This window comes from Pithys albifrons, chromosome 19, assembly GCF_047495875.1.
Source record: "Pithys albifrons albifrons isolate INPA30051 chromosome 19, PitAlb_v1, whole genome shotgun sequence".
Lineage (NCBI taxonomy): Eukaryota > Metazoa > Chordata > Aves > Passeriformes > Thamnophilidae > Pithys > Pithys albifrons.
Window position 1 is genome coordinate 5,738,597 of NC_092476.1, and position 22,965 is coordinate 5,761,561.

General features: G+C 38.9%; 1 protein-coding gene across 5 annotated transcripts in view; it reads left to right on the forward strand.

Moving 5' to 3' along the window:
* Positions 1–767: 767 nt before the first annotated feature.
* The window catches only part of MBTD1 (mbt domain containing 1), a 33,274-nt gene continuing 11,076 nt past the window's right edge, over positions 768–22,965 (forward strand). Inside the window, exons 1-14 of one of the 5 annotated variants that reach the window (XM_071573910.1) lie at positions 768–858; positions 6,020–6,221; positions 7,382–7,521; positions 8,555–8,669; positions 8,758–8,843; positions 14,305–14,422; positions 15,035–15,169; positions 15,644–15,732; positions 17,054–17,288; positions 17,613–17,668; positions 17,933–18,037; positions 18,856–19,003; positions 21,488–21,570; positions 21,877–22,111. In XM_071573910.1, the coding sequence (XP_071430011.1) occupies positions 6,068–6,221; positions 7,382–7,521; positions 8,555–8,669; positions 8,758–8,843; positions 14,305–14,422; positions 15,035–15,169; positions 15,644–15,732; positions 17,054–17,288; positions 17,613–17,668; positions 17,933–18,037; positions 18,856–19,003; positions 21,488–21,570; positions 21,877–22,111 (1,699 nt within the window). In that variant the 5' untranslated portion in view covers positions 768–858; positions 6,020–6,067. The remainder of the gene's footprint in view (positions 859–6,019; positions 6,222–7,381; positions 7,522–8,554; positions 8,670–8,757; positions 8,844–14,304; positions 14,423–15,034; positions 15,170–15,643; positions 15,733–17,053; positions 17,289–17,612; positions 17,669–17,932; positions 18,038–18,855; positions 19,004–21,487; positions 21,571–21,876; positions 22,112–22,965) is intronic. The other 4 variants (XM_071573911.1, XM_071573912.1, XM_071573913.1 and 1 more) reach the window with 4 other exon arrangements.

Below are 22,965 nucleotides of genomic sequence, written 5' to 3' on the forward strand. Positions count from 1 at the left end.
TTTGAGGAAGTGTGTGATGGAGACTGTAGGGAACCACGCAGGGGTATATTCTCTCCTTCTCTCCTGTGTGGAAGTCACTGTTTGTGCCACAGGAGGAGTTCAGGAGTTGTTCTGGAGGGAATTGAGCTTGTGCATGTGCAGAAGGATTGTAGGCTGGAAGTCTCTTCATTGTTCCCCGAAGAACAAAGTACCTCTGGCAGCAGTGAAAAACATGCACAAAAGTTCCCTCTGGTTGGTTTTTATTTCTCTTACCTTCTAAAATTTGATTTAATTTTGCAAGGCTATTGATACCTTCTGCAAACCACTCCTGCATTCCTTCCTTTCCCAGGTAAGTTGGTGCACTCTGGGCCTGTGGGATCATTTGCTGAATCTGGCTCTGAGCACATGGAATGAGTTTAGGTGTAGAAGACTTTGGTTTTGGGGTTGGTGGTCTTGTGGGGGGAGGAGAGTGGTTACATTTAAATTTGTTGTTTTGTTTGTTGGTTGGTTGGATCTTGTGTTTAAAGTGAAGTATTTGCCTCTTCCAGATACTCTTATAAGGGTTTTGTAGAAACATAAGAGAGTTTGTAACAGGTTTTTGGTTTTCTCAAAACTCAGATGTTTCACATATTAATCATCACACCCCCCCTCCAAAACTGCCTGCTAATTTGATATATTTTTTTATGAAAGAGTCTCCCCTCTTGTGTGAAACCCCCTGGGGAAGAGGCTATGGACAAAACCATTGGCAAACAGCAGAAACTGGCTTCAGACAAAATGCTGTCAGACATAGCAAATGAAGAGACAGGAAAAAACATTTCTGTAATTTTCCAGCAGAGATTTTACTTATAATAAGAGTGGAAGGCACATTTCCAGATAGAGGTGAGTTGCTTATATAAAAAAAGTAAGTTTGGTTGGTTCTGATTTCCAGGAATCCCACAATGTTTGGCTTTGGGGGTTTGAGTTTGTTTGTTTTTAATGAAAGCTGAAAGTGTTTTCTTTAAATTGGTACCATGTTTGAATTTCCTTTTTTTGTCATGTTCTGAGGCACAATTAGGCTCCAGTTCCACAGGGACAAGCTGGTATTCTACTGTTAAATTTATTTTACATGCTGAAGAGCTGCAATAAATTAGTTCCATGGTCTTGTTTCCTTAATGCTAATATCCAAAATTAAGCTTGTAGCCTAAAACATCAATGAACTTTTGAAAACAAAAGCTGTGCATCAAATTTAAGCCTTAACTTGAAAGTACACTCGGATCTGTTAAGTATCTGTGATTAAAGTAAATCTGTCTTATCACAGCCCCTTGGTTTGAAGGTTGTGGTGCCCTCAGTGTTGCCCTTGGCCTCTGGGACCATCTGTCCATTTTTCTGTTGTTTTTTGGGGGGTTGGAGCTCAAGATGGGAAGGGATCCCTCTGTTCAGCTGTTGGGGGGCCTTTGTTAAGCTACAGCTCTTGTACTCAAAGCACTAAATTGCTGGCACCTGAATCCAAGCCCCAGATTGCTTAATTAGTAACAACACCCATTTGGAGTGGTTTAAAACCTTCCTGTGACTGTTTGGCATCATCCTGCTGTGGCCAGAGACGCTCACCTGGGGGCAAGAGGTTTGCTTGCATAATAACAGGGTACTTTTGTTGCAAGTTTTCACCCTCGAAATGCTTTCTCATAAATTTTACCAATAATTGAGCATAGTCTTCATCAAGACATAAAGCTGTTTCCTGAGTGAGTGTTTGATGTCTAATTAACACTAAATGCTTCTGTTTTGGTTTTGGCCATGCATTGTTTGCCCTTTGTGACCAATGTTTTTATGCTGTAAGAGTGGTTATTATGCTCAAAGAACATGTGCTATAGAGTGCTGATCAAATTCTATGTGTGTGTAGAAAGGGTATGTGTTAACAGAGGGAGAAACAAGTTATTTTCACATTTGTTTAGAGTTGCCTTCCTGCTTTTAGGGAAACCAGTTTCCTTAACTATATTCTTTTGTCATACCATTTGCCTTATGTAATGGCTAATTAAGAGTATTTCTTAAAAATGCTCTGTTGCCAAGTATTCAGAGGGAGGAGAGGAAGAACAGGAAAATGGGAAGTTGGGCAGAATAAGAAAGCAGTTCTTAAGAGTTCCTTTCTCCACCCATCCCTTCAATAAAGAAAACTATGCAAGAAACCCCCTGAGCAAATTGTCTGGCTCACCCCAGATTTATGTTGCTCTGACAGAAAACCTTCCCTGTTGAGGAACCAGTAATCTTATTAGGAAAATAAGCCTTAGCCAGTGTGCCTCAAAGTTTGTCTTGTTCTTTTGTTTGTGCCTTGGTTCTGCTTAATGTACAGATCGACTCCATTAGTGGTGGAGCTACTCCAGCTACTCCTCTTTGGGCATTAACCAGCTACAAAGTTCTGTTTTATAGCAAGCCAGGCTCCTGCTCCAGGCAGTTTCTGTGGATAGGCAGGATGTTGTTTCCTCATTTGTTAGGTGAAGAACACTGATCTGGTTCTGCTTTGAGGAAAAAACAACCTCCTCAGCCTGATTTTTAGTCTTAAGTCCAGCTTTGAAGAGTAGAAAACTGGTTTGTTGTTGATTTTTGAGGTGTTTTTTGTTTGCATGGCTGCATTTTGAAGCTGTAGCTGTCATGGTGAGGTGCTGCTCCAGACAGACAAGAACTCAGCCAGAGTCTCTTCTCCTTTATGTGCCTAGAAATTACTTCCAGGCTTGTTCCATTTCCAGAGACTGAGAGAGGCCCCTTGACCTGTCATTTCCTGGGTCCTCCTGCCCTTTTTGAATATAGGGGGGATAACAGCAAAGGGACAGAGAATGTGTACATGAGATAGATGGTTCCAAGTTCCTGGTACCTGATGAAGTTCCCCCCAGTGTATTTAGAGGCCACCAGCACTTCAGGAGCTGTCAGTGGTATAGTTGAGAGCTTTTGGAAAAAGATTGAGGCCCTAGAAAATCAGGAATGGGCAATTTTTGTACTTCAAAAGAGCATCCTGTGTTTCAACATGAGTTAAAAAGAACCTTAGTGGTGTTTATTATCAAAATAGGAATGTTTTGATATGCTCTAGGAAAATTCCAGCTTAGGTTTTTGCATTTCATCTTTCCAAACTTCCACCTACTTTTGTGCACAAAGTACTTGGTGGGTTTTTTCTTGCAAGTTCTCCCTTTTTTAAATCTCACAAAACATATTTTGAGTCGTTTCTCAAGAACTGCAATCCAGACTATAACTATAAATTACCCTTAAGAATGTCGTACATAAATTATCTGACAAACACGGTCATTTTCTGGCAAAAGCTTAGATACAAATGTTTTGTAAAAAACTACAGTATTATTATAAAACAGTAAGCAAAGCTGCTTTTCTGAGTTGCAAATTTGAGTTACAAAAATCTTGAATTGGAGCAATTTGGCCAAATTAAGTAAATGAAGAGGTGATATGAGCCTTGTTTTGACAGTGTAGTTAAACTGAAAAACTTGATGATTGCTGCTTGTGAACTTGTATAATGCTGAAGGATGATTTTCTTAGTAGAGGGCCTAACCTCCCATTTAGAAAGAGAAAACATTTTCCTTTTCATATCTGTGGATATTCTGGCCAAGAGGGTTTGGCAGTAATATTGAGGTTCTCAATGGATGTGATACAAAAGAAGAGCAGCCGAGTGGTTATTGTGGTATCTGTCATGGTCCTCCTGCCCCCTGCATTCAGCCTGCCTGGGGTCCTTCACTTCCTGCCCCCTTCCCTTGCAGGGGCAGCAGAGTGGCTGTGGGGGGTCTCTGCTGTAGCATTGGGAGGTGGAGGGACTGGGAATGGGCAGCACTTTAATTCCCTCTGGGCTCAGAGAGCATTTCATGCCTCTGCCAGCAAAGCAACTGCTCCGGGGGTCCAGGGTTCTCCAGTCTGGAATGGGTAAGGGATGTCCCTGCCTTGTACTGCAACCTCCACTGAAGGGCTGAAGCCATAGAATGAACTTGGTGTGGGATGAGGTCCTAATCTCCACGTGAAAGCAGATCAGCTGACTTAGGGAGGATGAGGGAATGAGGAAGGAGATCCTTCACTGGGCTCTGAAATGCCATTAGTATCGATCCATGAAACCTTCTGAGCATCGTGGTGTTCTGGAAGTGCTGTTGTGAGGGGTTCGTATGGCATTATATCTTAGCAGAGGCTGTAGCCAAGGGAACTAAATATTGGAAGATTTTCAGGAGTTTGTCAAATCTTGAGGAAGATGACTAGTTTTCATCTTCTGATCTGAAAATTACTGGCAGCATTTGCAGAATCTGTATCCATGGCAACGTTGTGCTCAACTTCTGCCTTGAGCTGCACACACGTGCACACATAAACAAGTCACTGAGGGTGACTGGGTGGCCCAGGTGGCTCTGCTGCCAGGGCTGGGCTTTGTCTGCCATGGCTCGGTGTCTCCTCTACTAATCCCCACAGGTACCATGGTCAGTGCCTTCAGGGAACTGTCAGGTTATGCCCTATCCTAATTTTTGATTGGTTTTAACATAATTTTGAGGAATATGTCCATAACTAACATCACACTGACTTTTTTTGTTGTTTTGTTTCAGAGCTACTTTAAGTATGTTAAATGTGTTTGCCTTATTGCATAACTGAGTTTTTGGGAAGTTGTTTTTTTTTCAGTAATTGAATGCTAAGATTGGGTCAGTGTGGCAGTCAGTTTTCCCTTTTAACTATTAGAAAATCCTTCCATAATAGGATTTATTCAGTTTGCAAAGGAGAATAAAGAGTATTATAATAAAGGGATAGCATAGCAGAAAAAGGCTCGGGTAAGATCCAACAATAAAGATGTTCAGACATGTACTCTCTAGGAAAGGGATTTGGGGAATTACTGTGATAAAATCTTAAAGATATGAATCCAAATGCAATTTAAGAAGGAAAAGCCCAATCCCATATTTTTATTTTTCTGTCTTTGAAATAAAATTAGCCCTTGGAAGAGAAAGTAGAGGCAAAGGCTTTCTTAATTTTTCTTGTTTTCTTGGCTGTACTTCATTCTCTCAACTTTTGCTTCTATTGTAGAATTTTTTCTTTGTTTTCTCTTTATCTGTTATTTCCCCTCAAACTTAGTAGATACTGTTAAGAATTATTGAAATACCTTAAAATTTTAAGAATATTTTTATTAGATTAATAAAGGCAGTTCATGTAGCAGTAGCCTTGTTTCAGTAGAGCTCTGTAAGATGTTAATAAAGTGAAAATTATCAGTACCAAAATGCATGCCTCATAAAAAATACACCAATTAATCTATTTCTTCTTTAATATCTTTGGAAATTGCATAACTGTCGTGCATTCATCAAAATTTTGTTTTTATCTGACTTCAGATTTTTTTGGTTATAGGAAAACTATTATATAACAAGTTTTTGTATATGACAGTGGCAAATTAGTCACCTTTCTATCTTTCAGCATTTGTACAGACCCCATTGCCATAGTAACTGAGCTCTTCATAATGGTTAATGTATTAATCCTCGGAACATCCCTGTGAGGTGCAGAGGAGTTCCTGCTTCACACAGGAGACACTGAATCACAGGGAAGCTCAGTGGTTTATGGATAACCCCACAAGCCAATGAGAGCAGAGGTCCCCTCATTCCTGTTCCTGGTGTAAGCCCCTCCTGGTTGAACTGCCTTTTCCCTGCCCAGCTTTCTCAAATGAATGAGTTTTAGTGGAATTGGTTGCAGCCATCTGGAATGTGCTCATTTGCATATAAGATCTGTGCTGCTGTCAGTGTTGAGCACATCAGGTTTAATGAACTCTGAAGGTACCAAGGAAGACAAATGTATGAATGGCTACTGTGTATTCTCAGTGGATTGTTAATAGATTTTTCTTCCTGTGTATCACAACACCAGAAATTGGCCAGTTCAGGCTATACCGATGCACATTTAATTGGCAATACACAGCTCCTGTCTGTGCTGATAGAGCAGTTCCTTTGAACATCTGCTTTCAAAGACTGACCTTTGAAACTTTTTAAGCTTGACTTTGAAACCTTTGCATTCAGAATGTCCTGCTATTCTTTGGGCTTTTCGTTGTTTGGTTGTTTTTAATTTGTAGACAGAACATACTTCACGAGTGGAAAGGAAACGACGAGACTCGTTCGGGATGTTCGACGGTTATGATAGTTGTAGTGAGGACACCAGCAGCAGCTCCAGCTCAGATGAGAGTGAGGAGGAGGTTGCTCCTTTGCCATCCAGTCTCCCAATTATCAAGAACAATGGGCAGGTTTATACTTACCCGGATGGCAAATCTGGCATGGGTGAGTAAGTGGTGTGTGAGTACAAAGACTTAGATGTTGATGTTTTTTGGACTGTACTGTGAGTTGTGAGGGTCCAATGCCAAATGTTGATCCCAACTCAACAGGAACTAAAACAGCTGAAGGGTTGGGATTGGTTAGTTTGGGAGGGGGGAAGGGAATCATTTGGGTTTTGCTAGACTAAAATAAGATAGACTTGAAATCCTGCTGACTGGAAAGAAATAGTATGGGAACATCTGCTCTCCCACCAAGTGTGTGTTGTGTATGTTTGCACATGCGTGTGTGTGTTCTCATGTGTATTGTTTTTAATCTTTGAGCTTTGAGGAGAGAGTCAGTACGTTCTCTCTATGCCAGGGCATGCCCTCTCTCTGCCCTTTGTTGTGTATACAATATATTTAAATATATTTCTTCCTGTAGTAGGAAAACTTCAATACTGTATAAAGCCTGTTAGTGCATACCTGTTCCCTTCTCACTAGCTGAGAGCTTGAGTACGCTGGGAAAATAAATTCAGAAGAAAAGGTTTCTTTTGTTACTGAGGAAAAATATTTTTTCAGGAGTCATTAGTGATTAGTAGAGCTCTCTCTAGGTAGAATTTTTAAGTTTTGTCTCACTGGCATGAGTTGATCTCAGTCTTATTCATCATGGCACAACTCCATGGACCACAACTGTCCACCTCTGAAGCCTGTGATTCCAGCTCTCCTGAAAGAGACCATTGGTGGGCTGGGGTACTTTGAATATACTAATTCATGAATCAAAAAAAAAATCTGGTTTTGTTTCATGTTGGAAGTATTAAATATCTAGAGGAAATGAAGCTTGACAGGCCCAGATGCAAAGCAGATGTTTCCTTGAGAACCATGAAAACACAGAAATCTGCTTTAGTTGATTTAGCTGGGCTGTTCACTTCTACCAGGGGTAAAATTAATAGGGAACAGAAAGGAAGCACCATTTCACCAGTGAACGTGAGGTTCTTGTTGCTTCCCTGACATTAGTGGTGATGGTTTAAATTTTAAATTATTTTTCTGTTTAATTCTCTTCGGAGCCAAACCCTCAGAAACTGTTTGGAGGTGCCACACCAGAACCTTGATTGTGTCATCTTTGCTCTGAATATTTACCAAAGTTACAATTCCCCTCTTAACCCTTGGCTCTTTCTCTCCTCTGCTCAGCTACATGCGAGATGTGTGGCATGGTTGGTGTCCGTGACGCTTTTTACTCCAAAACCAAACGCTTCTGCAGCGTGTCGTGCTCCAGAAGCTACTCGTCCAACTCCAAGAAGGCCAGCATTCTGGCCAGGCTTCAGGTAGCGGTACAGACCCCGTTTTCTTTACATGCTTACTGTAGGCTGTGCTTGTGAAACATGGGCCTTTGTAGAGCTTGCTGGATGTTTTAAGAGAAGTTCCCTGAAAGGTTTACATTTGCACGTAAGTGAAAGCCAGAGTTTTAAGCCAAAACTGTGTCAGTAATGAAGAAAGCGCTTTGCTCAGCAGAGCCAATTACACCGTTCAGTTAATTTCTCCTGGAGTGACTCTTGTGCAAGAAAAAATTCAGGAGAAATCTTCACTTTACACATGCAATGATTTGGAATTCTGTGCAGCTGCACAGAATGGAACAGGCACTGAACAGGCTCCCAGAGGAAGTGGTCACAGCACCAAGCCTGGCAGAGTTCAAGAGGTGTTTGGACAACACTCTCAGGCACAGGGTGTGACTCTTGGGGATGGTCCTGTGCAGCACCAGGAGTTGGACTCAATGCTCCTTGTGGGTCCCTTCCAACTCAGCATGCTCTGTGATTCTCTGGAAATACTTTCTTGCTTTGGAGAGTATAAAGGGGATTTTTTGGCATAGTTGTGTTTTGGTTTTAAGCGTTTTCTTAACTGTATAGATCTGCAAAATAGGGTTTTGTTTGTTCACTTAGAATATTAATCAAATAATCATCAAAGCATATTTGTAACATTCAAGAAAAAATATAGAAATGTCAGGAAATATTAATATCCTATCTCACATTCCCTGCAACAAATGCCAAGGAATTGCATTGGTATAAATTAGATTAAAAGTTCTTCCTTTTGACCTGCTTTTAAAAAATATCTTTTTTTCAGGTAAACAACAATCACTATATGCTGTTCAAGTTGGAATACTAGTACAAAGGTCATCTTTGGGACATTCTTTGCTATTGGTTTTTAAATTTATTTTATATTACATGTAGTTTTGTGATACTTTAGTCAACTTCTGTTTTTCTAACTTTAGTTAGTTAAAGCTACCAGAGATATGCTACAGACCTGTGGAAATTTCCTGATGGGTGTTTGGAAAAGTGATATTTACTTAGCTTTTTTATTTTGTTTTAGGGTAAACCTCCAACAAAGAAGGCTAAAGTTCTACAAAAACAGCCCTTGATGGCTAAATTAGCAGCATATGCTCAGTACCAGGCAACTCTACAGAACCCGACAAAGACGAAAGCAGGTAACAGCAAATAAACAGAGCTGAGACAGAAATAATGAAAGATTTGTGACTCATTAGCAGCTTCCTAAATAAAATAACTTTCTCTTAGCAGCTGTCCCTGTGGAAGGTTTCAGCTGGGGTAGCTACATCAATAGCAATAGCTTTACAGCAGCTCCTGTTACCTGCTTCAAACACGTGAGTATTTCTCAATATGTGCTTTCCTTGTGTGTGTGATGAGACAGCGAGTCCGTGGGAATTCTTGAATTCATTCTTGTGAAACACTCACATCCAAATGTTCATGACCTTAGAATCCTATATTGTAAACTCTGTTACTTTAACTGGTTTTATATATTTATGTTTTTGTGTCCTTTAAAATGATTCTGAACCCTATCAGTTACTTTCATCATATATACTCTCATAAAAGGTAAAAGAAGGGCTCTAAAACACTTGTGAAATTGTTTTCTCACATTCAAGGCACAAAATCATCCGGTGTACTGCAGAGTAACAAAGCAACCAAGGCATGCTGTACTGGAAATGTTACAAAGGGCCTTTTAGATTAAGTCAGGCTTGCTGATTGTCTTAGGCTGATCTTTTAGTTACTCTTAGATTTGGCAATTTTTTCTTGGTTTTTAGTCAGATTCTCCCTGCCACTTGTGCTGCCAGATAGTGTAGAAATACAGGGAAATGAAGACTATTTAGAAATCTGAAATTAAAGGATTGGTTTCTTTGTATTAGGGTTACAATTCCAAACAAAAAGACATTCTATAATGACTAAGGAAATTAGGGGAATGAGGAAAATATTTAGCACCGTCTGTCTTTAATGTGTTTCTTAAATTCCAATAATTAGACCGTGTTTCAAGTATTGTCAGTACTTTGTCTCTCAAGTAAAAGAAAGTGTTTTCTCAACATATTTTTTTTATTTGGGAAGTTGAAGTGTTCCATCTTACAGAATTTGTGTTTTGCTCAAAATTATATGATGAAAGCTGTGATCAAAACAAACATTTTGTTTCATGGAAATTGTCCATAAGAGAGGAGAGGGACATATTTTCTGTCCAGCTCTGGAGTTCATGCTGAGCCCTGTCAGCTCATAAATCAGTGGGAGCTGAGGGCTCCTGACAGTTGGCACTTTGTGAATAGCACCCTTTATGCTCAGAGGCCTTACCACAGCCTTGCCTTAGTATAACTTTGGGAATTTGTATCAAATTCCACATACTCAAGTCAGCATGTTTGCATTTTGCTTCCACAGTTTATGTACATGTTTAGGTAATTTCATAAGTCCATATCAAAAGTATTCTTTGATAACGTGGGCTCTGCTGTATAACAACAAATGCTTCATGATCCATGGCATCCTTAACAAGCTCTTCAAGTCAGGTCACTTGTGAGTTATGCTACAACTTTTTGTATTAAAAGGACTTTTATCTTCATTTCTTCCTGCCTCATTCATGAAGTTGAATGGTGAATAAATACCACACTCATGTTCACATTTTACCTTGAAAGTTTTCACTGTGGCAACAGTGTTGCTAAACCTAAAGATTGTTTCTTTTCTATCTCCATTTTTCTTTTTATACAAGTAAAATGCAAATCCTACAAATTCCTTTGGAGATTCCCACTTCTTCAGTGGGCATGAGTTAGTGTTACAAGGGTGTGATTTGCCTTTAACTTTACTGTAACTATTTCTTAGAAAAATAACCGTCAGAATCTGAAAATACATGAATGTTCTCTTGGTAGATCCTTCTCTGTTCCACTTTCCACCAATAATTAAACAATACCCTTTTTTTCTCTCTGGAAACATTATTGCTGTTTTCTGTGTACTGTATTGCAGTAATCTGTAAAAGTTTGTACTGGCTCTTGTTTGTTTACCATCCATGTTATGGATTCCATACACATGTTGTGTATATGTGATGGAATATATAAAGCCTGTTCTGTTCAAGGATTTGACCAAAGATTTGTATTGAGGGTAAAATCGTGACATAGCTACCCTTAAATTTGTTATTCAATAAAATATATCTAATTTACTGGTTATACTGGATGTATCTGTATGAGTACACAGTGGGGAACAATATTAAAGAAAATATAGGGGAATTACAAGATGTGAGATTTGACTTATTGATTATTCTTTTAATAATCTGGCGTATTTCACTATCTCAGGTCTGATGTAGATTTCCCACATTGATGTCTTGGGGGGGGTCCTATGAGATTGTTTCCTCTTCAATTTAAAACAGTTACATTTTAGAATTAAAATTAAAACTTCTATATCTTGGGAGTTCTCTCTAATACTTTCTCCTTATGAGAAGAATTAATTTCCAAGTATTTGTTGTGGGGTTTGTGCTTCCCTGTTCCTTTATTCCAGATATCAGTGTTGAGTAACATTAGCATGACCATGCTGACTTCATGGTTCAGGGAACTGAAGCAGAGAACTGCTTTGGTTTGTCATGTAGGGAACCTCTGACAAAGCTAGAATGAGCATTTGTGCACCTTGCAGCTGCTTTTTTAGTCAAATGTGTTAATCAGACACAGCAGTAGCTGATGCAAGGAGAAAAACTCTTAATTTTCATGCTTTTAATATTATGTTGTAGCTTAGTCACATACAATGAGCTCATTGCTGACCTGCATTCCAGTTTCTCTTTCTTCTAAACAGTTTTTACTTTTTTCTAAATTTGCTTTTATTAGTTCAAACCATTCCTGGAACTGAAAGGCAATACAGTACTTTGTTTCTCACTACTACTTAATGTACAACTTAATGCACAATTAAGAATTATTATCTTTTCCACTCTGTTGCTAGTGAGATGAACATTTCCTGAAATTGTTTCTTCCAGTTGAATTTTATTCTGAGCCAAAATATTTTCATTATCTGTTTCTTGTATCATTAAAATAAATCCAATTTACTTAAGGGAGCATTTCCAGGCTGTTGCACTGGGTGGCAGTGCTTTGCTTTGAACTTTGTTTTAAGTCCTTTTGCACATTGTCTGCTCTGGCCTTACCTGTTGTTGGGGTACCACTCACATGAGCCTTCAGCATTCCTCATGCTTCAGGAATGGATAACATCACTTTCCCATTAAAATCCTGATTTAATTGAAGTCTGAAATGATGGCGATGTTGGTGCCATCCAGAACCTTTAGAAGCCACTTATTTAACCCATGAGATCTTTGTTCATCTGGGCACGTGGGGGTACTTGGCCTTTGGGTGCTCCTGTCAAACATGCCCTTCCTGACTGCCCCTTACCTTGCAGAGGAGGCACCTGCTGCTCACAGATAGGCCCTGCCAGGTCCCGTCCCAGAGCAGAAAGCCGTGAACCAGATTATCCTTGTCTGGGAGTGACATGAAGAGGAGCTCTTCGTCACAAGTCTGAAAGGTAAATTTGTTCTTACCTGTAAATGATGGTTCTGCTAGTTCACACTATGCCAATCCAGACTGCAGAGTCACCTTCCAGCCAGCAGAAAAATCAGAGTTAACTCTGCTATAGTGCTTTTTGAGCTTTGAAAAGCACTGTGCAGACCTTGATTGATTAATGACATGAGACAGAGGAGATGTGGAGGAAGATGGCTGTCACAGCCCTGGTTTATCCAGCCTTCCTCCCTTAAGAACATTCAGAATGAGTGAAAAAGGCCAAGATGGTGCAGTGTAGCAGGTGACTAAACCATCCCTCAGGGCAGTAACGTTGTCTGGCATTTCAGTAGTGATGCTGCACAGGATGGCTTCCTTCCTTACAAGGCTGAGCCATATGGATTGGTGTAGGAGAACTAGCAGAACCAATATTTTCACAGACAAGGACAAATTTAACTTTCTGCTATTTCCCTCTATACCAATCCACATTCTAGAAACAAAAATTTGTCACATTTCCATTACGGGTTGATGTCAGAAGTGCTTTGATGCACTCCTCTTTGAATCAACTGGATAGATGAGCAGGCAGTATATTTCAATTGAGTGCAGCTGGATTATGAAATTATTCAGCACTGCTATTTTTGATTGTTTGGCCTCTATCTCTATACAAGGCAACAAAATTTGCTAAAACATGCAGTTTGAAAAGTTTATTTCCCCAATCGAATTCAAAAACCTATACATGTCCACTTAGAGATGATAGTGAATATGGGATAGGACTTGATTAAGAAGTTGTATCTGCATATTTTGGGTGTGAAAATAAGCCATCATCTTTTGAGTTGCATTTTTCTCTCTGCCAGTTGGCAGAAGAGCTCTGTGGTCTACACTGGTGTAGATGGGACATAGCAGAACATGAAGAGACCAGGCTTCAAGAATAAAAACTGGCATACTTGTAGCAGCTTACAACTTAATAGTTACAATTACTTTTAGTTTTGCATGCCTAGCCTCAAATACCAGCAATGAGTTTCCCTTTTTAAGATAAGTTCAGTTTTAGTGCCGCTAGTGGCTATTGCTGATTGCCAACAAAATTCCAATACTGTGATTTTCAGTCATTCAGGATTAAGCCAGATTTCTTCATCTGTGGCTCTCAGCAAAATTCTGTGCAGTTGGAGGCTGTTCTCACCAAGGAGTTAAGTTCTCTGGATTTGCAAAGAGCTTTGTAAATGAGGCACAGTGTAGAACACTGTCTGCTCACTGTCTGCAGAGCCAGAGGATCCCTTCAGTTGTCCCTGTAATAGCTGGATAATCTCTGAGTTTATAAGAATTCATTTTTCCCAGAACACCTTAGAATTTATATGACTGTTCTAAAATACCCCCAAATATGAATCTCTGCTCTTGGTGGTCTCAAGTTTAACACAGATTTCCTAGCTTGTTACCCATGTAACTTCAGTTGGGTAACTGTGTTAGGGTTTTAGATCCTTAGCACTGTGTATTTCTGCTATTTCTGGAATGCCATCTTTGACTGTCTTCTCATGATGCCCCATGCAAGAAAATGTTCTTCTTGAGATAGCAAAAAAAATGTAATTTCTATCACCGGTTTCTACAAATCCTTAGGAATTGATCAAGCTTGTTTTTTTGGGTTTTTTTTTGTTACTAACACATTCCTCACACAGGACTGTGAGGGATCTTGCTGTGTGTTTCCTTCTGGTGTTTATTAAAAAGGTGCCACTCAGAGCCTTCTGTTCTTTTTCCTTGCTTGATGGAGTGATCACTTGCAGGTGATGTGAAAGCCTATTCCTCTAAGAGGATTTGAACCAGTGGGTGATAAACCTCACTATAATAAATCATCAGAATAGATCCAAGCAATAACTTTTAGGCATTTTTTCAGCTGCATTTCTGATTTACAGAATTTAAAGCTTTTGATGTCTGTGCTATAGGTATGAATTTGAAGTACCATAATTTTGTTGCAAGTAGAATTGCAGAAGAATTCCACCATTCTCACTAAAATCAGTAGTTTGTACCTACTTGAAATGTAGTAGAATAAACCTGACCTGTGAATATGTACAATTTGGGCTTAACAGATATTTGAACTGAGCATTGTAGAGTTTTTCTCAATAAATACACAGTAATAGCTGGATGCAACTACAATATTACACATAAACTTCAAGTCAGAACTAAAGTAGGGTCTCATAACAAAGAGTGTTTTTTAAACATATGTTTGTCGTATGTATATTGATCATTTTGTCTTTTTAAGTCACTCATAAAACACTGATATGACAAAAAAAATAAGTTTCATGTGGTGAACTGGTGACTTTTTAACCCCCCCCTTAAATGACAGGCACCCATGGGGACGTGCTGGGGTGATATCGCAGAGGGAGTGCGAGTGGAGGTTCCAAACACCGACTGCAGCCTGCCTACCAAAGTCTTCTGGATAGCTGGGATTGTGAAGTTAGCAGGTAAATACATTTCAGTTGAAATGATTAAAATACTTCAAAGAACTGTGTGAAGGAAGGTAAGAATGTAGTCAGTGATCACCTGGTTAGTGTAACGTTGACACTGCTCAGGTTATCAGAGCTGTGTTGATGGGTTACGTATTGCAGTGTGGTCACTGTTACAGTGGTCCTTGTGAATGTCTGCTCTTGGTTTGGTGGATTTTTTTTCCATATTGCCTCAGAGCTCAGTAACATTAGTGCAGAGGAGAGAGGAGATCATCATACAAATCACTTGTCTTGGTAAAAAGTTAAAAATTCAAGGTTGCAGATCTAAGATAAGAAAAAGCAGATACTGCAGGTAATTAATTTTGTCCTCCTACATACAACTTCTAAAGGTTTGTATTTCAAGAATTTTAATTAAAATTGCCTTACATGTTAGCACATGCACATTTTTTCAAAGTAATCCAATTGTGCATTAATAACATGCAGAAATGTGCCATAGAAAAATGCTCTATGAAAAGTTACAGTCTAGGAAAAGAATGGAACATTCGTTATGATTTATAAAGAAATATTAGTACATACTTAATAATCTTGTTTAGTTTTGATTTTTTTTAAGTGGCATTGCTTTCTTTTCAGGCTACAATGCCCTACTGAGATACGAAGGCTTTGAAAATGACACAAGTCTTGACTTTTGGTGCAACGTTTGTGGGTCTGACATCCACCCAGTTGGTTGGTGTGCAACCAGTGGGAAGCCCCTAGTTCCTCCTCGAAGTATGTAAACAGTAGCCTTATTGATTGATACAGAAGTCTCTTTATTAAACCAAACTTGCTCATGGTCCAGATTTCTAAGTGTTCTTTTACCATAACATAACTTCTTCAACAGTTGTGAATAAATAATTTTAAACTTTGGCTAAGTAAGAACTTGACTGATGCTGAGAGTGTTTCTTGGAGTGGCCCATCTGATGCCAGTTAGGTTTTAGGATCAGAGTGGAAGCAGTTCACTGATCAGTGATGGGAACATGCACTGATTTTATTGATACTTTGTTAATAAATTCTTTTTCCTTGACCCATAAAATTAATCTTGGGTAGCTTTCATTCTCTAAAGAGGTTTTTTGTCATTATTGTCATCCAGGCCTTTTAACAGTCATCTGGGATTTCTTCTTTACATATTCCAGACTCTAATGCTGTCTCTAATGGACACAATTAAAAATCAGTGGCTTATTTTTTCCCCTTCATTTGCAACAGCCATCCAACACAAATACACAAACTGGAAAGCTTTTCTAGTGAAACGACTTACTGGTGCCAAAACACTTCCTCCTGACTTTTCTCAGAAGGTAAGGCTGATGCAATATCAATGATGTTCTGTAAACAAAATTGCAGCACAATGTGAAGAACTGACTTATTTTACAATGGCACATTAGCTCCTCTTATAGTAAGGGGTATACAGTAGTTTCTTCCCTTAGATACAGTTTTCCTTGCAATCTTTTCTCCAGTTATGTCCACACTTGTGAGTATGTATTTGGAAAACTGTTTTCTCTGGGGGAAAAAAAAAGTAGTTTTCTTTAAAAACTATTTAGTCTATTTTAATTTTAAAATACTACATTTAAAGATACAGAAAACCCAGAAGTGCTCAAGAGCTACCCTGTGATATGTAAGAAAAATGAAAACTGGTTTTTTGAACTCAGCAATGATGTTTATCATGCACTATTTCAAGAAACTTCACAAAAGTTGTTAACATAGCACAAATCTAGATGCAATGAAGTACATACATACTTGTAAATGTTAATAATTTTCATCTGCTCTGGACTATTTTTTTTTTGGTTTTGAGTCATCTTCAACTGTGGCAGCTGCTGTATAGTGTGCTATATGTTTACTTACTAATCCTGTGAGATGATGGTACACATAGTTCTTAGTAGGAATATGAGACTTAATTTGTTGTTTTACACTGCATCTAATGTTTTAAAAGCAAAGACAGAAAACCTTTCTGCAGTTGTTAATTTTTATTTAAAAATTGGCTCAGTTGGAAGCCAAATTAATTTGGCAAGGTCTCAATACTTTGGGGAGTTCATAATGAAAATGGCAAGTGACAGATACTGATTTTTTTTTTAACCACAGTCTATTGTCACAAAGCAGATTAACATCTCTTTCCATTCTCTCAATTCTTTTTGGTATGTTATTAAGAAATATGTGAGTGGCCAGTTCTAATTACATTGAAGATTTGTTTTCCATGCCTTTTATAATGAAGTATTTTAACCCTGGGTTTAAAATGCTGTATTTTGAGTGGATGACAAAGAAAGAAAAAGTCTTGAGGGGTTTATTAAAATTGTTTCTCTTGGTAACTTTATCCATTGTTATCAACTGAACAAACTTTCATTATGTCAATGGAAAATTCTGTAACCAATGTGAGAATTATATTAGGGGATAAATTTGATACAATTAAAGCATTGTAGGATCTATTCTCCTTAGTTTTCTGAAACATTTCATTGTTCCCCATGTGCAATGAAATAGAAAAGAAATAATCCCTGTCATTTCTACAGGTTGATTAACAGGTACTTGAATTAAATGACAAGTGCATCGATACTGTGCTTTAATAGACAGATGGATATGGAAAACCAGAGTATATTCTCACAGAATGGTTTTTTCTGTCACTTCAAGGTGTCTGAGAGTATGCAGTACCCATTCAAAACTTCCATGAGAGTAGAAGTTGTTGACAAAACACACCTTTGCCGAACGAGAGTGGCAGTGGTGGAAAGTGTCATTGGGGGCAGGCTGAGGTTGGTGTATGAGGAAAGCGAGGACAAAACTGATGACTTCTGGTGCCATATGTACAGTCCCCTCATCCATCATATTGGCTGGTCTCGAAGCATAGGACACAGATTCAAAAGAGCTGGTAAGTCTGTTGTGTTTTGAGGGGGTTTGTTGGCTGGGAGAAGTCTGATTTAAGCAGTCCTGTTACTTTATATAATTACTAAAACTAGCTTGAATAATGCTATTTAACAACATATATAATGTGTCCCAGGGGTTTTGCCAACTATATTACATTCAGGAGTTAAAGTTATAATTAGTGTATTATACAACATTTGAAAAGGCAGAGTAGCTTTCAGATTGATTTGTAGTACAGTGATAAATGGTGTTAACAAACTGTTAGCATACATACTGTTTGCTCTGTTAGCAAAACTTCTGAATAATGGTATAATACTGTTATTCCTTTTAGATATTACAAAGAAACAGGATGGACATTTTGATGCACCCCCACACTTATTTATGAAGGTGAGTTTGGTAGCAAGAACACTGTTTGATCAGAGTTGATGGAGGATCTTTAGTTCCTGCTGTGTGTAAAATGAATCTGAAGCTCTGCTTACACCCTGAAATGTGCCCAGCACAAGTATTTCTGCTCTTGTCACCAAATTTGACCTCCTTGACACAGAGATGGTAGAACTGGTATTTCAGTCTGTTGCTTTGGCAGTGTGGAATTATATTTTGTTCTGGACTCATTAAATTCTTTGCTTCTGGTGCTGCTCTGTGATTCTTTAGGTAAAAGAGGTTGATGCAGCTGGAGAATGGTTTAAAGAAGGAATGAAATTGGAAGCTATAGACCCCTTAAATCTTTCAGCAATATGTGTGGCAACTATTCGAAAGGTAAGAAAATAAGTGTGTGTTTTGGGAAGGCAGATAGGAATCTTTTTTCTCCTTCACCTTTATTGAGGCTTGAAATAAAACCCTCAAAACCAAAATCAATGCAGTTTGTTCACACAGTGAATGTTCATGGGATGTGCCCATGAATTGCATACAACTGCTGTGAAAAGCATGCTCAGGTAAATGTCTTTGACTTTAATCTCTGGAAATTTGGTCTTTCCTTTAATTAGATTATGTTTGTGAGAGTAATTTGCAGGACAGTCTAATTATACCAAGTGTTTCACAACTGTTCAAAACCAAACCTCATCTTGCTGACTTGCAGAAGTCTATGAAAACATTCTAAGGATGTCCTTCTTTTCTAGCTTGATTGAAAGGGAGCCATGTGAAATCTGTTTTAAAAGGGAAAGAAAATGTCAAAAGTAGCGTAGCAGAATCGTGTCACCTTCCCAGTGAGGAGCGTGGTTATGATTGAGTCTTTTTTCTTATTAATGGCATTCTGAATATCCTTGCAAGCTCAAGAGTAGACTGAGTTGTAAAGCTTTAGAAGTAGAGCTGATGTTCACAAGAAAAAATAGAGACCAGTAAAAGGAAATGTTCACCTCATACCTTTGCGATTATCAAAGGCACGTGTCACAGTTGTACACACAGTCCTGGAGACAGGTATGATTTGGGGTTTTTGTCTTATAATTGAATGTCCTTCTAAGTGTGCTTCCGTTATTACTGAGTTGCTTTTCACTCTTTTGAAACATGGCATGCTTGCTTTCTAGCCTGACCACACAGTTCAAGGTATTTAATGTCAAATTTTGTTTTTCTTCACCAAGGTGTTAGCAGATGGCTATCTTATGATTGGGATTGATGGCTCAGAAGCAGCAGATGGGTCTGATTGGTTTTGTTACCATGCCACTTCCCCTTCTATTTTCCCTGTTGGTTTCTGTGAAATTAACATGATTGAACTAACTCCACCCAGAGGTACATGTAGCATTCTGACCACCTTTATTTTGAATATTTCTCAGTGATATTGTATGTGCCATATGCTTTGTTTCTTAACTCAGTCTACAAAATTTATGTCACTTTTTAGGACTTTTCTCAAGTCTGAAACAACTACAACAGTGTTACTTCAAAACAGTCTAAAACAGATAACAAACTTTTCATTTAGAAAAAATCAAATTGAACATCTGATTGATTGTCTGGCTGAAATAATTTGCTTTTGCTGTCAGAAATTGAGCATTCTTTAAGTGAGTGGGAAGTATGGGAGTCACAAAAAGCACTGTTTAGAATGTGTCATTGCTTGGGAAGCCCTGGCCACCAAAAGGATTAATGAGCTTTGTAAGGAATCTGACTTAGGCTAATTCTCTACAATACCAGTTAATTTTTTTGAAGACAATACACAAATGTGAGCTTTGAGGAAATAGCCATTAGGGCTGTACACCCACTTCTGTGAGGAAAAGCTGTCTGTCCACTGGCACAGAAGACAGAAGACTTTGCCTTACTTTTCCCATTTTTTATTGTTTTGGTCTGACAATTGATAAAGGGAATTGTAACCAGCTATGTAACAGCAGATGGCAATGGCTTTCTGTGGATTGGTTTTTTCCCCCCTTTTATTCTCATTGTTGCAACTTTCTACTTGTATTTATTGAATTATTTTTCTAGGTAATAACTACAATGACAATGCAACATGAAAAAAGTAATTTCATATCACTTTCATTGTTGTACAGTAATGGCTCTGTCACCTTTGAGTATGTGGAAAGTATACAGATTTGGACTGATACACATTCATTTTTCAGTCAGCTCATTTAGTGAATTTATTGCCTGGAAATTCAGGAGCACCAGCACCCCTCAAAAATGTGGTGCAAGAGACTTTCAATAAAAGGTTTTGTGGGAGGAAAATGCTTGTATACCAATACATATCCATCAATTTAGAAATAAATACATGGAAATGATAAGACAGAAGAGGATAATACTTCCCTTCTCTGATGACACTGGACCTCTTCACTCTTCAAATATTAATTAACAATACCATGTAGATTTTGTTGTTAGCACATTTATGATACTTACGTGTTTCTTGTGTCCTGGCAGCCTTGCAGCTCTGTGTCATCAGTGAGAGGAGATTGTATATGACATGTGCAACAATCTGAAAGTCATTTGAAAGAGGAATTAACAACAGTAAAATACAGATCATAATGCACATTAACACTTAAATAGAATCAAAGTGATCAAAGCTCCTTAGCTCTTACTAGAGGGATGTTTTGATTTCCAAACTATGGGCTGGAAAATGGACAGTTTCTTGATTCTGACCACTTTGACAAGGCCCATGTGTACGTGTCTCATGAGTGGTGAACAATTAAAGGACTCAAGTACAAATATATTGGCCTAGCAGAGGAATATTGCATTGAGAGGAAGAGCTTTAACATGGAGAACTGATACATTATTACCCTTATTACTTGTTAGCTCTCCAGCTACATCTCGTCATGCAGATATTCCATACCCAATGTGAACACTCTTACCCAATTTACATTTAGCATTGTGGCTCACTTAAGTTGCTGTGAAATCAGTGGACTTCATAAGCTCATTCCTTCCAAACATCTTCATCTCTTACTGAAATCAGTGGAAGATGAAGATGCTTAGACACTTTAAAGAAAAGGATTGAATTTTGAGCTGTGAATGCTGAGTCTGGCTCTGCAGCACTGAGCTGGGTCTCAGTGGGAGCTCTCTCTCCCCACATAGGTGAGATTCAGATCTGCTGTCTCCCACACAAATCCCTCTGCGCTGCAATCTTTTCATGAGGTCCATTACTACATATTACTAAAGAAAAATCTTCTAAGCTGTTATTGCTTCAGCTGGAATTACAATTGTCGAGCTTAAGCAGTTGTAGAAGTTGCCTGAAATAAAAACTATTTCTGTGTGGTTTTTACATGTTCAGTAGAAGCTACATATATTTGAGATACTACTTTATTCCCTTTATAATGGTTTTTAAAAATCCTAGAATTTTCCATATTATTAGCATTTACTTAACTTTTAAAACATCCATGTTTGTTCTTACCATTATGTTCCTACTAATTCAAGTGTTTCAGTGGTGGAGCTGAAGCTATTTCCCCACAGCAAAGACACTGGATGTGCTTAATTCCATGATTTGGGTCATTTATATATGGGATATTTGTAGAGAGCAAGGATCTACATGGACAAAAACTTATAGTATGAATCATTAATCCTAACATTAATTGTTACCTTCTGTGTTACCCAGAAGTTCATTCATCTGGTTTGTTGCAAACGGGCAATGTCCAGGTGCCTGTTTGTCCCTTAGAGCAAAGCTCAGAGAATGGAAATTTCTGCTGTTAATGTTTTACTTTTTTGTTGTCTTTTTAGCCATAACACAGTGACAAATGCTATTTTTGTTGTTGTTCTCGTGCATGAAGTTTGCAGTTGATGTATGAAAATGTTGTTTGAAATTCACAGGTTATGCAAAACTCCCTTTTAAATGGTTTGACTACCTCAGGGAAACTGACTCAATAGCAGCACCTGTAAAGCTCTTCAATAAGGTAATAAAAATTACACATGTTTATGCTGTAATTAGTGTTTTCTTTAGATTTCTGCATAGTGCTTGGGATGGCCCCTTTTCATTAAATACAGTTTGGAAAAACTAAGACACAGAGACTTGTGGAAATAAGATCCATTTGAGTATATGAAGCTTGAATGTCTCTGAGGTGTTAAATAAGTGCAGGGATACATGAAACTTCATCAGTGATATTTGGGTTTTTCTCCTTAAAGTTGACTGAAGTATTTGCTTTGACACTGTGCTTGACGTATTAATTAACATGTTTATTTGCTGCTGTTTGCTTTTCCAGGAAGTTCCAAACCATGGGTTTCAAGTTGGAATGAAGCTGGAGGCTGTTGATCTGATGGAGCCTCGCCTGGTCTGTGTGGCCACAGTGACTCGGATCATCCATCGGCTTTTGCGGATCCACTTTGATGGGTGGGAGGATGAATACGACCAGTGGGTGGACTGCGAGTCCCCAGACCTGTACCCCGTGGGGTGGTGTCAGCTCACCGGGTACCAGCTCCAGCCTCCGGCGCCGCAGAGTGAGTTCCTGCTCTGGGAATAATGGAAATAAAGTTCATGGATGCTGATGGTTTCAAGTTAGGTCCTCAGGCATAACAAAAATAGGTCCAGAGAAGAGCAGCAAGGCTGGTGAAGGGACTGGAGCACAAGTCCTGTGGGGAGAGGCTGAGGGAGCTGGGGGTGTTTAGCCTGGAGAAGAGAAGGCTCAGAGGTGACCTCACCACTGTCTCGAACTACCTGAAGGGAAGTTCTGGCCAGGTGGGGGTTGGTCTCTTCTCCCAGGCACTCAGCAATAGGACAAGGGGGCACAGGCTCAAGCTCTGCCAGGGGAAATTGAAGTTGGAGATGAGAAAAAACTTCTTTGCAGAGAGAGTGCTCAGGCATTGGAATGGGCTGCCCAGAGAGGGGGTGGATTCCCCATCCCTGGAGGTTTTTAAACTGAGATTGGCCGTGGCCCTGAGTGCCATGATCTGGTAAAGGGACTGGAGTTGGACCAAGGGTTGGACTTGATGATCTGAGAGGTCTTTTCCAACCCAATTGATTCTATGATTCTATGAAATTCATGTTGAAAGATCTAATTCACAGTTCTGATCAATCCCACCTTGACTTCTAAAGTAATTCTGAGTTTTTCTGTATCTACTTACTTTTTCAATGCCAGCAGATGGTTATTTGATGCAGAGAAAATCTCTGTTACTTTTGGGTTCTGAATGATAATGAGTGAGAATGTATCCTGCTTTAAGACTGCCAATCTGCTTTACCCACTGAATTTGGTGGAACTCAGCATGTGCAGAGCTGTTCATGTGCAGAAGCATTTGTATGGGAAGGCCATGTTTTTATTTATTGCATCAAGACTTACCCTATCAGGTCAAGTGAT